Source organism: Stegostoma tigrinum, chromosome 3 (assembly GCF_030684315.1).
Source record: "Stegostoma tigrinum isolate sSteTig4 chromosome 3, sSteTig4.hap1, whole genome shotgun sequence".
NCBI classification, from domain to species: domain Eukaryota; kingdom Metazoa; phylum Chordata; class Chondrichthyes; order Orectolobiformes; family Stegostomatidae; genus Stegostoma; species Stegostoma tigrinum.
The window spans coordinates 65,483,933-65,498,276 of record NC_081356.1 but is presented as its reverse complement, the minus strand read 5'-3'; the positions used below and the strand labels follow the sequence as shown (position 1 = coordinate 65,498,276).

General features: G+C 40.4%; 1 protein-coding gene across 7 annotated transcripts in view; it reads right to left on the bottom strand.

The window, feature by feature from the left end:
- Positions 1-14,344, bottom strand: part of LOC125450743 (protein prune homolog 2-like) — a 362,196-nt gene that overhangs the window by 13,798 nt on the left and 334,054 nt on the right. For 6 of the 7 annotated variants that reach the window (XM_048526831.2, XM_048526834.2, XM_048526837.2 and 3 more), the window contains 2 exons: positions 12,690-12,788; positions 995-1,030 (listed from right to left, as the gene is read on the bottom strand). In XM_048526831.2, coding sequence (XP_048382788.2) covers positions 995-1,030; positions 12,690-12,788 — 135 coding nt within the window. The remainder of the gene's footprint in view (positions 1-994; positions 1,031-12,689; positions 12,789-14,344) is intronic. The other variant, XM_048526833.2, reaches the window with a different exon arrangement.

Genomic DNA, 14,344 nt, shown 5'->3' with positions numbered 1-14,344 from the left:
TAAAATTCTCATCCTTGTCCAACACCCTCCAAAGCCTCACCTCTGCCAATCTCAGTAACTGCCTTCAGCAATTAGATCTCTGCAGTGATATTTTTCCCACTAATGCACCATTATTTATGATGTCTCTCAGCGATCTATCCTTGGCTTCTCCTATTTCCCAAACACGTATGACTACCTGACATTACCTAAAGACAAAAGGTCAGGTTCCAGTTGTACACTAATTCTGGTCTCACATGCATCCATCATCTCTTTCATCTCCATCACTACTGTCCCTTAGATGTTGAGGTGTGGACTTTTACCTCCAAACTTGTGTGCCTCTCTACTCCTTTTAAGAAACTAATTAAAACCTACTTTGTTGATCAAGTTAATAAAATGTGAGGCTGGATGAACACAGCAGGTCCAGCAGCATCTCAGGAGCACAAAAGCTGACGTTTCGGGCCTGGACCCTTCATCAGAGAGGGGGATAGGGTGAGGGTTCTGGAATAAATAGGGAGAGAGGGGGAGGTGGACCGAAGATGGAGAGAAAAGAAGATAGGTGGAGAGGAGAGTATAGGTGGGGGAGGTAGGGAGGGGATAGGTCAGTCCAGGGAAGACGGACAGGTCAAGGAGGTGGGATGAGGTTAGTAGGTAGGAGATAGAGGTGCGGCTTGGGGTGAGAGGAAGGGATGGGTGAGAGTGTTTGATCAAGTGTTTGGCCACCTGACCTAATATCTCTTTTGGTTCAGTATAATGACTTCTCTTCTCCCAGTCCTCTGAGAAGTCTTGGAACGATTTAGTACAGTGTACATTAAAAACTACTGATACCTGCCAACCCTGATGTAGCCATGTACCAGTGTTACTCACACTTTTAATTAGAGTAAATGTAAGGTAAAAAGAGAAAGATAGATCAGCACATTCAAGCAAATATAGTTATCACCCAACCGCAAACAGTTAGCTTTCTGCAATGGAGGGCAGTGCTGTAGACTGTAACATGACTTGAAATATCATAATTTACCTCATCCTTCTTTTTATACACTTTTCTTCTTCATACCTTATAGGAAATAAGTCATTAAACCAAAGTTAGGAAATTATTAAAAATCCAGTCACAATAGTTAAGCAGGCAGAAGAAATCACCTTTGTGTCATCAGTGGGAATGAATGATAGCACATGAAGAATCAATAAGAGGTGTTAGTTTGGACATTGATAAGAACATCCCTAAAGTGAACACCGCAGATCGTCAAATTAGACTAGATGACAACTGGTCCAACAAATTGAAATATGATTTGTAATTGTGCTGTACAGTGCACTAAAATTGTTTAGAATTTCTGACGTATTTAGACATAGATCTTAAAGATGAAAATTCAAACTTGCAATCACAAATATTTACTTTAGAATAAACAGATACAGGATATGGAAGAAATTTTAAAAATGTGATGTTTAATCAAGGGTCTGTTCGGGCTGAATGGGAAAAAGTTCACTTGTAAGGTGATTACCAACAGTGCCCACAATGTTGAAATGAGATCAAGTTACCCTTTTCTTAAAGAAACTATATTGAGAATAATGTGTGCAGATTAAAGCTTACTCACTGTAGTGAGCTTGCAGAACAATAGGAAAATTGCAGGTGAAAATCAGAAATCTATCCTTTTAAAGTAACTAAGCAGTTAACGAAGCATTATTTCAACCAAACTAAAAAAAATGGCTGATATACATTCTGCCTTCACAGAAGGCTTACTAAAAAAAAACTTGCACCTTGTTGAATCATTCTATTTCAAGAATGCAACACAAAAAAATACAAGGGTTAAGCAGGGTTACCTGTAAATCGCTAATTGAAAATTATGACCGGTTACAAGAAAAAAAACCTTTAAAAATAATTACTGCAAATAGGCAATTTAATAGGATAGAATGGTAATTTACTAGATGAAATAAGATCCCGTAATATGCAAAACTGTTCAAGATCTTTTCTAGTTCTGACAGTACTCTAATAGAGTACTATCTGTGAACTAAGCAAATCTCTATTTTACTTCCTTACCAATGGACAATTTCTAAAGGTACAGCAATAAAAGTTGTGTACTAGCAAGGTATTTAGGAAGAGTTTAAGAAGTTTGCACTTAACATTTAAGCTCCTCCCTCTTACTGATGAGATCATCCCGATGCTAACAGAATAGTGCCACTATTGGAACCCTGGAGAGGGTGGGAGCATGAGATGGGGCACAGAATCTCTGCAGTGTGGAAGCAGGCCATGTGACCCATTGAGTCCATATCGAACCTCCAAAGAGCATCACGTTCAGTCCCCTACCTATCCCTGTAACCATGCATTGCGCATGGCTAATCCATTTAGCATGCACATCCCTGGGCACTACGGGCAATTTAGCATGGCTGCTTTGCCTAAACTGCACATCATGGGACAGTGGGAGGAACTGAGAACACAGAGGAAACACACACAAACACAGGGAAAACATTTGTGTGGAGTCTGCATAGTCACCCAAGGCCAGAATTGAACCAGAGTCCCTGCTGCTGGGGGCAGTGGTGCTAGCCACTGAGCCACCATGCTGTCCTTATTCATATTCATACAATAATTTATAATGAAATGACAAATATATTATAGAATTTACGGTCTTTCCGATTGTCATTAGTCTTGTGGGAAAGTTAGTGCGTACAATCTGGTCTCATGGAATTAGTGCTACCATATGTGATTCAGTCATCAGATGTAAATTTTAAGACTGCATGAATTTCAAATGGATATATATGGTCAATGATTTGACCTATTGTGCTTTTGCTAGTTTCAGGTTCTTTGACTGGAGCGTGTTCCCCGATTGCATTCTTATTCAGGAATGGTTACAGTAGGATGAGAAATCAAACAAACAGCTTGTGTCACACACAAATCCATCATGATCTTGCAGGGATTTAACAAAAGTATGTGTCCACCCAACAACTGATGTATGGAGATTAAGTTTAAAACTCAAAACTCTTGTAAACAGCCTTTCAGGTGTTCGAAATAAAATAAAAGAAATGGAAATGCTGAAATCAGAAACAAAACTGGAAATTGCTGGAAAAATTTCAGGTCTGGCAGCATCTGTGGAGAGAAAGCAGAGCTACCTCTTTGGGTCCAGTTCTGAAGAAGGGTCACTGGACCAGAAGCATTAACCCTGCTTTCACTTCACAGATGCTCCCAGATCTCTAGAGATTTTGCAACAATTTCTGATTTTGTCTCAAAATGTTGGAAATTTTTACATGAAAAGCAAACTGTGTTCTCAGTTTTATCAACAGGCGCACAGAGTACAAGAGCAGGGAAGTGCTGTTGAAATTGTACAAGACAGTATTTAAATGATTGACAAGAATGGCTTCAGAAATGAAAAATTTCAGCTATGAGGACAGATTGAAGAAATTGTGACTATTCTTCTTGGAGAGAAGAAGGCTAAGAGGAGACTTAAGTTCTCAGCATCATGGCAGGGTTGGACAGAGGACATAGGGAGAGTTGTTCCTGGTTGTAAACAAAGAAAAGAAGAACAAGGTGGTATAGATTTAAAATGACTTGCGAAAGAAACAAGGGTGATGTGAGAGAAAAAGCTTTTCGCACTGAATAGTTAGGGTGTGGAATGCATTGCTTGGAAATGTGATGGAGGTGGGTTCAATTGATGCATTCACAACAGTATCAGATGATTATTTGGATTAAATGGCATACAGGGATATGAGGAAAAGGCAAGGGATGTACAAAGGGAATAGAACCAGGGCAGGCACAATGGGCCGAATGGCTTCCTTGTGAGCTATAACATTCTGTGTTATTCATTGTCATTTTGTGTAAAGAAAAATCTCCACATAAGAACATTGGAACGTCAAAACCAAAAGGAAGGTGGAATAAGTCATTTTGCCACAATCCTCGTTTTTTTTTTAAAAAAGATCATGGCTGGTCTGATCGTAATGCCAAATTCCTGCTTGACCCCCATTACCCTTGACCATCTTATCCATTAAACATCTGTCTAATTCAACCAGGAAAATATTCAATCATCCCATTTCCAGTTATTTCTGGAGTAGAGAATTACCAAGACTAACAGTACTCAAACTCCTTCTCCACCCGAGCACAAATGGGACCCTCCTTAAATCTGGATCTGTGTCTCTGTGTTCTAGACTCTCTTATCCATCCTGAAAAGTCCTCTCCGCAGCTACATTACCATTTCTCCTCAGAATTAATATACATTGCTCTCTTTACTGGCTGGGCCAGCATTCATTGCCTACCCCTATTTGCCCTGGAAGGTGACTGTGTGTTGTTAGGGAAGGAATTCCAGGATTAGATGCAGTGATGGTAAAGGAACGGTGAAAGGCTCACTAACGCTTTTTAGGGAAGAAAATCTGCCAGCTTCACCTAGTCTCACCTACATGTGAATCCAGGCCCACAGCAAAGTTACTGACTCTCAACTGCCTCTGTAATGACCTAACAAACCACTCAGATGTACCAATCGCTACATGTAGGCTTAATAGAGATGGATCATCAGGCATCAATTTAGACACCAGAAAAGACAACAGCAGAAACAGCCCTGGAGAGCAGTGGCCTCTGTACTAACATCTGGGTGCTAGTGCCAAAAATTGGGACAGCAGTCTCACAGGCTGCTTAAGTAATAGCATGACATAGTCATACTCACAGATTCATACCGTGCAGATAATGCCCCAGACCCCATGGTCACCATCCCTGGTGAAGTCCTGCCCTGATGGAATACTGCCTACTTGCCTGGATAAGTGCAGATCCAATACCACCCAAATAGCTTGACATGATCCAGTGCAAAGCAGCCTGTTTGTTTAGCATTCCAGATTTTTTATTAATTTCAAATTCCATTATCTGCCATGGCAAGCTTATTCTCAAGACATTTCTGAGAATTAGGAGTTGAATAATGGCAATGAAATCAATAGTCGACAGTCAGAAAAACCCATCTGGTTCATTAATATTCTTTTAGCGAAGGGAGTCTGCTGTCTTTACCTGGTCTGGCCTACATGTGACTCTAGGCCCACAGCAATGTGGTTGACATAACTGCTCTCTGGACAATTAACGAGGGGCAATAAAGGCTGGCCTAGCCAGCGACTCCCACATCCACGAAAGAATAAAAAGAGAATAGTGTAAGTCCTGTCCAGTTTGTGGCATCCAACATTTTTGCACTATATCGTGTGCAGGAAGATATTCGTCCAGGTCATTGACCTGATCATCAGAAAATTGCTCTTGCCTTCCCAGTTGTTCAGCATGCACCACTTTCCCTCCAGTTGAGCAAAGTATAGTATATTTGAATTATGCAGCATGTGTAGTATAAAGACTCCACGCCTGTCCATAAAACACAGCATCATTTTCAGCAGGGCCGCTGTCTGCTCCACCATAGGCCTCGTCATTACGAAACCATTTGAATATGGGAGCAGGGAAGTCTTACTGCAGTCGTACAAGGGTTTGGTGCAGCAACACTTTGAACGTTGCGTGCAGTTTTCATTCCCCTTAACTAAAAAAAAGTTGCCACAGAGCGAACACACTGAAGGTTCACTAGGCCGATTTGAGCAATCGCAGGTTTGTCGTGTGAGGAGGGATTGAGTTGACTGGGCTGGTATTCTTTAGAACAGTGAGAGGAATCTCATTAAAACAGATAAAATTTTGACAGGGCACTGGATCTTTTTCCCTCATCGGGAATTCCAGAACAAGGGTCTCAGGATAGGTGACAGCCAATTTTAGATTGCGATAAGGATACATTTCTTCACTTAGAGTTCTCTACCAGTGAAGGCTAAGATCTCTGAATTAACAGTCTAGTGATAATACCACTAAACCATTCAGTTCCAGTAGATGAGAGCTGGTTTGACTTAGGACCCATTGGTAGTGACTTAGATAGGATTGTGAGGTTGGAAGTTGCTCCGAACCTGGGAGGTGTGCTGCGTTGTCCGTTAACAGTGATTAGGGCTGGAATGCATGACCGCATGTGCAAAGCAACATCAGCCGTGGGCTGCCAATGCTTGGCCAGGTGCATGGCATCGATTTCAAAATGGTGGAGGACACCAGGTTTAATGGTTTATTCCACACTATCCCAGTAGTGGCAAACTTTTCTACCTGTGGTGGAGGAGGAGAATCAGGCTAGTGTCAGATGAGAGAGATGCTATTGGAACAGGGCAGGCAATTAACGAGGTAAGTTTGGGATGATGTTCCAGAGAGAAACACTGTGAAATTTAATGAAGCATTCAGCCCTTAGAACTTATGTTCTCTCATCTCTGTGTATGTCCTGTGTTGTCTGCCATTGGTAGATACTGGGCATCATAGCTGGAAGGGTAAAGGGTAGCAAGTGTTGGCATGGGTCAGTATAAGTTGGAATGGGGCTTTTACGGTACATGAGAAGGGTTAGGGTTACATGAGAAACAAGCAGTGGGGCTGTGAGGGGATGGTGAGGATGAGGGCTGAAGGAGTGTTGCAAGATTTATTCCGTTATGTTTTGTGCTGAGGCTGACTAGGTGGAGGGCCTGCCTTGAGGCTTTGGTGCTTTTCTCACAAAGTGTCCTCCTCACTCCCTCCTGGATTATCCGCCACAACCTTTATGTGGAAATATAGTACTTTTCTTGAGGTCAGAAAGTCCAGAGTCCAGGCAGCCACTTTTAACATTCAGGATAAATGCAACCACAAATTCTCTTGCCTGTACCTGAACACCAATGTCGATGTAAGATCAGCCCACAGTGCATCATTTTATAGAGAAAGGGAATACCTATGTCTTTGAAGAAAGTGATGAAATAGCCATTTCCCTTCTCAAAGATGCGCTTGTCTAGCTGTCTATTCATTTCTATCTAATTAAGTGAAATAAATTGATTGAATTTAGGCAATCTCAGCAACTAACACTTAATTTATTGTTTGTATTGCCAGTTAAGTGATTCATTCCTTAGTTCTAGGCTGAGTCCCTTGCTGCAGCTAATTAGGGTTTATAGTAATTAACAGAGGAGTTTGATTAATTCACAGTTTAGTGATGATTTTAAGTTCCAAATTTTCTTCAGTTTTATTAGTTTGCAATCTTTATTTTTAGCTCTGTTCTAGTTGGAGCAGAGCCTGTTAACACCTCCATGTCGTGTGACAGGGAGGAAGAACTACATTTACACATTTCCACTTGAAATGACAAGGTTGTTGAAACATCCTGGTTAACAATTACATTCTCATTGTTAATTTTTGTTCTTTCAAGGTGCTGGGTTAGCTACTGCTCTATGACAATTCCACCACTGGCTTCAGCATTTACTTTTAGATACAAAGGACCTAAAGTGAGGTGCCACAATGTCCTGCAGATTCCATCATTCCTTCCCAACCCCACTGAGTTCCAAGATAATAAAATGTGAGGCTGGATGAACACAGCAGGCCAAGCAGCATCTCAGGAGCACAAAAGCTGACGTTTCGGGCCTAGACCCTTCATCAGAGAGCTCTCTGATGAAGGGCCTAGGCCCGAAACGTCAGCTTTTGTGCTCCTGAGATGCTGCTTGGCCTGCTGTGTTCATCCAGCCTCACATTTTATTATCTTTGAATTCTCCAGCATCTGCAGTTCCCATTATCTCCCACTGAGTTCCAGTCTTCAGCTACACGATCGTGTGGGGACACTGGAGAAAAAAAAAAAAGATTCAATAAAAACTACCACCATGTGCGTTTCAGGAAATTAGAACGTGTGGCGTCTAAAACTTGGAACTGGATGACTCACACGAAAATGAACAGTGGATTATGTGGCAACGCAGTTTGATGAATATGTAGATCAGCCTCGGAGGTAAGCCAATGATGTAACAATGACATTAGCAGTTCCAAAACTGCTCCAGGCAGCAATGCCTGTTTCTGGCTCATCATCTTTATTTTATTATAGAAGACCACTTATAGTAGTGCTTGGAAGTCTAGCCTGAGGATCTATGAAGAACCATGAAATCAGTACTGAAATCGGTCCTAGCCCTCCAAGACAGAAGTACAAAGAAAATATCAGCAGAATTTTGAAAGATTTTGACTGGAGAAGATGGGGAGCAGGAGTCTGATGTTTCTCTTTCAGAAGGTGGTTTTAGGGCCTATAAGCTTGCTAAAGTAATTTGTTCCTCGACGTCTTAATGCTTTAGAATATAGTTCAATGTAAATTGCTTCTTCAAGCAGATCTGCAATGTGGAGAGATAGCAAGGCAAATTTCACAATGGAAACCTGGACTCCAGAATAAAATGATTAGATCCGTTTTCCCTTTATACAATGGCTGCACTGCCTTTGAAATGTTTGATGGCAGCTCCGGTGATGACAGGAGTTCAACAGCAAATCACACAGTGAGTGTAACAGGGCATCGATTAAGTGAATAAACAAAGCATCAGGGACACAACAAAGCTGAGTTGATGGAATCTGGGTAGCAGTTAAGCAATCTGATCTGAGCAACTGGCTAAAGTGAGTTAGTAGAATGTGAGGCTGGATGAACACAGCAGGCCAAGCAGCATCTCAGGAGCACAAAAGCTGACGTTTCGGGCCTAGACCCTTCATCAGAGAGACCTTTCTCTGATGAAGGGTCTAGGCCCGAAACGTCAGCTTTTTTGTGCTCCTGAGATGCTGCTTGGCCTGCTGTGTTCATCCAGCCTCACATTTCATTATCTTGGAATTCTCCAGCATCTGCAGTTCCCATTATCTCTAAAGTGAGTTAGTATCTATGAGTGTGGCATTGTATGTTAAGTTGGAAACCACCAAGTATGAATTATTCATTCAGGAACTGAATCCTGTCATTAATTAGTTTAAAAAATGCTGGTTAGTGCAATAAACATTTAAGAGTTTAATCAGTGATTATTTTTCACAGCCTCAAATCTCTAAAGTTTGACTTTCATGTGTATTACAAACAGCAGAGTAGGAAGCACAACTATAATACAAAAAAAAAGTTAAGCCTAATCACACAGAAGGACGTTGTTCTAAGTGGGCTGCCTGTTATGTAGCACCCCAGAAAAACTCAGACCCATTAAAATTTTACACAATTAGTAGGAATACAACTTGTTAGATAGTAGATTGTTGATGGAGGTTGCACTTCAGTGATGGATAGAATGATGCTAACTTCGAGATCAAAGATTAGTGAAGAACTCTAACAACTGTAATCTGTCACTGAAGGAGATCTAAACCAGGGAAGCCTTGACACAGGATCGTAGTTATAATGCTGGTGAACTAAAATAGTAACTGTGGTCCTTGGACAATATAGAGCCAAGGATATAAAACAGGAAGAGGCTGCAGTTTCAGGATTATGCTCACATCCAATTAAACCATCAAAGCCTTTAGTATTCTGGCATCCAGCCACCGCTCATACAAACAAGCAGCAGATAATAATGTGAATCACACAAGCGAATGTGTGTCAAGCAGTAGCACCCAGCATGTGTAAGGAAGAAACTGCAATTTTATGGTTTGGGTAAATATTCTGGTCAGTCTCCAAAACAGTTGAAGTTTTAAAATAAAGCTGTTGTTTAACAGAAACAGTAATTTACATACTGAAAACAGAAAATACACTGAAGTCTAACATGCCTGCAGTCAGATTGCAAGAGGAAGAAACACCATAAGAAATTGAAAACAAAGCAGTTATATTACTGGAGAAGGAATGCAGAGACCTTACTGTCCTGGAGACATCAGCTCAATTTACACCCCTTCAACTAAGAATTTATATTCAGTTAAATGAATGTGTCTGGAATAAAAAAGTTGGGTTCATTAAGACTGACTGTGAAATGGCCAAATTGTCACAAAAAGATCCTAGTTGGTGCAAAAACATTTTTTAGGGAATGAAATCTGTTATCCTTACAATAGTATGACCCTAAGCTCATTCAACCATTATGGTTGATTGATCATTCTCTCTGAAAACAGATTAGCAAGCCACTCAATTGGACTGATCCATTACAAAGCTCTGTGCACCTTCAGACACCTCAACTGAGGCCCTTGACAAAGAGACAGAAACAAGAGGCAGCCCTGGAATGCCCACTTTCTGCCTCTTTCAGAAACTCTGGTTGTTTAAATGTGGCCTGCATTTATTCAGTTCACACCCATGGAGCTGATAATTGGCCACTCAGCCTGACCCCCCTGCCGATTAGCACGCCACCGTCACCAAAATTACATGCGATAACCTTCTCTCCTGGGGCAGAGTCAGGGCATGGAAACAGTCTCAAAATTGGCTTCTTGCTCAGAAGGAAGAGAAAGGCCCCCCCCTTTCACTAACATGTGGCACCTTGGTACTAAGAAATGCTGTCCTATAGACTGGGCAAACAAAAGCCAGAAGTAGCCACACCTCTTCTAGTGTCGCTACAATAATGACATTTGCAATGGCTAGTTCATCAAAAGAAAGTGGAACCACCTTCCCTTGACATGCAACAGATTATCATCTTAGAAGCCACTTTCAAACTCCAGGGAGGCACCAGTACTTAACTGGGCAGCAGAAGACTGCAAGAGCACATCAGGGTCTCTGAATTCTCCACCGACTGACTCACTGTCTGAATCCCAAATCTCTCCCCACAAAAAATAATTTCACATGTGATGGTGTGCTCTCCACTTGCTTATGCAACTGAAGGAACTCAACATCAACCAGGCCAAAACAGCTATTGATCGGCATAGTATTGCCCACTTTAATCATTCAGTCTCTTCAGCATGGTGTATCATGCAATTTGTACCATCTACAGAATGCTCTGTAGCAACTTGCGAAGACAAATTCAAAACCAAAACCATCGCCTAGGAGGCAAGGGGCACCAGGGTCTCCAGGCTACACAACCTTCACTAGGAAATATTTACAGCTCCTTCATTGCTGCTGAATTAAAATCCTGGAACTGCCTCATTAACAGTCCTTTAGAACTTTATTCACCACATGGGCTGCGGCAGTTCAAGAAGTGATTTCATTGCCTCTTTTTCTATTATTAATAAATGCCGGCCTTGTTCCCTTCAATGCCCATGAGCGTATGAAAAGAAACATTTTCAGGATGTGTTAGGGATGCATGAATGATTTGAAGTTAAACGGTAGAAATAATGGCAAGCGATCATAAAGCTTATGATGCAATTTTAATGCAGTGATAGCAGATAGCAATAAAATACCAGACAGAATAATTTGAAACCATTTATATTAGCTTGACACCATAAATGTAAGAAGTTATGATGACATCATTATTAATTTGATCCTAAGTGAGTTAGTAAATAGATACTAATACCATTTTTAATATTAGTTTATTCACAGAATGAAGAACTACAGGACGGATTTTTTTTTAACCTACCAGCCCAGTGTCTCAGTCTCTCCCTATAAATGGTGTAAGATATTTTTTAATCAACTGGTTCAGAGATGCAATTACACATGTATAGAACAATTGGGGCTTGAACTTGGGTCTCCTGATCCAGACGCAGTGACACTACCACAGCTTCACAACAGCCCTTTATAAGTGCTCTAAGTACTTCACGAGACAATGCTCTTCACCTGTTTATCTTACCAATAAAATTAAAACACAAGTAATAAACATCACTTCTGAAGGGGGAAGGGAGTGATAGACATCTGTTAATGAATAAACATACGATAATAACAGTTCACTGTTGCCTTAGAAATGTTAATAATCTTTAAATTTAAAATACTTTTAGTTCTACTTTATTTGCTGCAACTGCAACATTTGCCTGACAGGGAAAGCAGTAGTTGTTTTCCTACTTTGGTGTTTATAAATAAATGGAAAGAAAATGGAAGCACTCCCATTTTTCCTTTTCTCAGAGATACTTCTTATCTCTGCTACAGCTCTTTGCACAGAAATGGAATGAGATTGTGAAATGCCATGTGTAACCTGTAGGGAATGCTTGTAGTTAACATTATATGCTGTAAATCTGTGTATGAACAGACCATGGTAATAAACTGCTGGAAAATTGTTTTAGTGCTATTTTTAAAAGTACAGATTTAGTACTGGAATGAAACCAAGCAATGATACAAGTCTTCTGATTTCTTCTATTGGGAAGAGGAAGATTTCCTCTGTGTAAAAGGCATATCAAATGATTTTGCAATAAGTGGTACCCATAAAAAAAATCACTGCTTCAATAATATGTCCTTGACATTTAATCAATCCTAAAGTCCATCCACAAAATGTGGATTTACTTGGGTTGTCATCATCTTATTTTCCTGAATAAGATTGGTAGGTACAGAATTTCATAATGTACTCGACTTTCACACTGATTCTAATTCTCCTCATCGTTTAAAATAACAACCTTATAGAATTGGGCTTTAAGAAAGTGCTGGGTTGTATGAATATATCTTTCAACCTCACTAGGAAGCAAACAAACTACAGCAAAGCAAGAAAATTAGGTTCAGAATATAGCACTCTGAACAGGAAACAGAATTAGCTAAGAAGCATTTGAGTAATTAATTGCAGAGGAAAATAAGCAACGCAAAGAAATGAACAAATCTAAACGCTGCAGACCGGATTCCTGTAAATTTAATGATTATGGTTCCATATAGAATAGCATAATTTTCACCATTAATAAATATACAGATGTTCACTAGTTAACATAACATATATGGCAATGTATTCTAATCTGTTCAAATTCACTTTCAAATTTATTTTGAAGAGTACATGATAGACACTGTAAAGCATTACAAACTAAATCATCTCCAGGACATTTTAAAGGATAGAATTACCAAAGTTTGTGACAAGCAAGGCAAAAATGCCATTTTATGGCTTTGCTAATTATATTAAGCACATGGATCAACCATCCACACGTACAATACATTACTCACTTTCTGATAGTCTCCGGAATCTGAACATGCTGCATGGGGATGAGTTCCTCCAGCTCAGCCAGGCTACTGACATACCTCACCTTACTGCTGAACTTCGAACTGAAGAAAATAAATCAAAACTGTTGTTATATTGTTCAAAGCACAAAGATAAACATGACAGAGCAGTCATTTCCCAAACATTTTAGAAAGGACTTTTTTCCCTGAAGAAGGGTCCAGACCTGAAACGTCAGCTCTCCTGCTCCTCTGATGCTGCCTGGCCTGCTGTTTGTCCAGCTCTACAACTTGTTGTTATCTCAGACTCCAGCATCAGCAGTTCCTATATCTCTGATTTTACAAAATAAGTCTACTTTTACCAGGAATTGAGCTTTTACTTGTTTCCAACATGAATATTTGTTCCATATCATTCTCAAAAGTAGTCAATGACCACTTGAGCAAATCTCCCATTTTTCACTGTTGCTCTCCTGATTTAAAATTAATGTAAAAATCTACACACTAAAATCCTCCAAGGTTACATATATTTAGGTCATAACTCATGGAATTGTGCAGTATGGAAACAGACCTTTTGGTCCAACTCATCCATGCTGTCCAGAATATCCTAAATTAATCTAGCCCCATTAGCCTCTAAACACTTCCTATTCATGTACCCATCCTTTTAAATATTGTAATTATACCAGCCTCCACCATTTCCTCCGGCAGCTCATTCCATACATACACATCACCATCTGTATGAAAAAGTTGCCTGAGGTCCCTTTTGTATCGTTCCCCTCTCACCTTCAACCTATGCCCTCTAGTGTTTCACTCTGGGGGAAAAAAAACCTTGATTATTCACTCCTAACTCTGCCTCTCATGATTTTATAAACCTCTATAAAGGTCACCCCTCGACCTCCATTGCTCCAAGGAAAATAGCTCCAGCCTAGTCAGCCCTCACCTTTGGCTCAAACCCTCCAACCCCAGCAACATCCTTGTAAATCTCTTCTGCATCCTCAAGTTTAACAACATCTTTCCTACAGCAGGGAGACCAGAATTAAACAGAATATTCCAAAAGTAGCCTAACCAATGTCCTACGCAGCTGCAATATGTACTCAATGTACTGACCAATAAAGGCAAGCGTACCAACTGCCTTCTCCACTATCCTGTCTACCGACAATTCCACCTTCAAGGAACTATGAACCTGCACCCCAAGGTCCCTTTCTTCAGCAATATTCTCCAGGACTCTAACATTAAGTGCATAAATCCTGCTGTAATTTGCCTTACCAAAATACAATGTCCCATTTATCAAAATTAGACTCCATCTGCCACTCAGCCAGCCAGCCAGCCCATCGGATCAAGATCAGTACAGTTTGAGAACATGAGAGCCTAAGAACATAAAGAAATAAAAGCAGAAGAGGCCCTCAAGCCTAATCTCTAATGGCCAACCTAATTCTGACCCTAATTGCACTTTTCAACCTGCCTCACATTATCCTTGACTTCCTTGAAGATCGAAATCTGTCTAACTTGGCCTTGAAAATACTCAAGGAACAGCCTTCATTGCTGTTTGGGGTAGAGAATTTCAAAGATTAGCAGGCCTCTGCTGTCTTAGATCTCCCCAAGAGGGGAAACATCCTCTCAGTGAATTCACCTCAGAATTCTATTTGTTTCAATGAGAGCATCTGTGG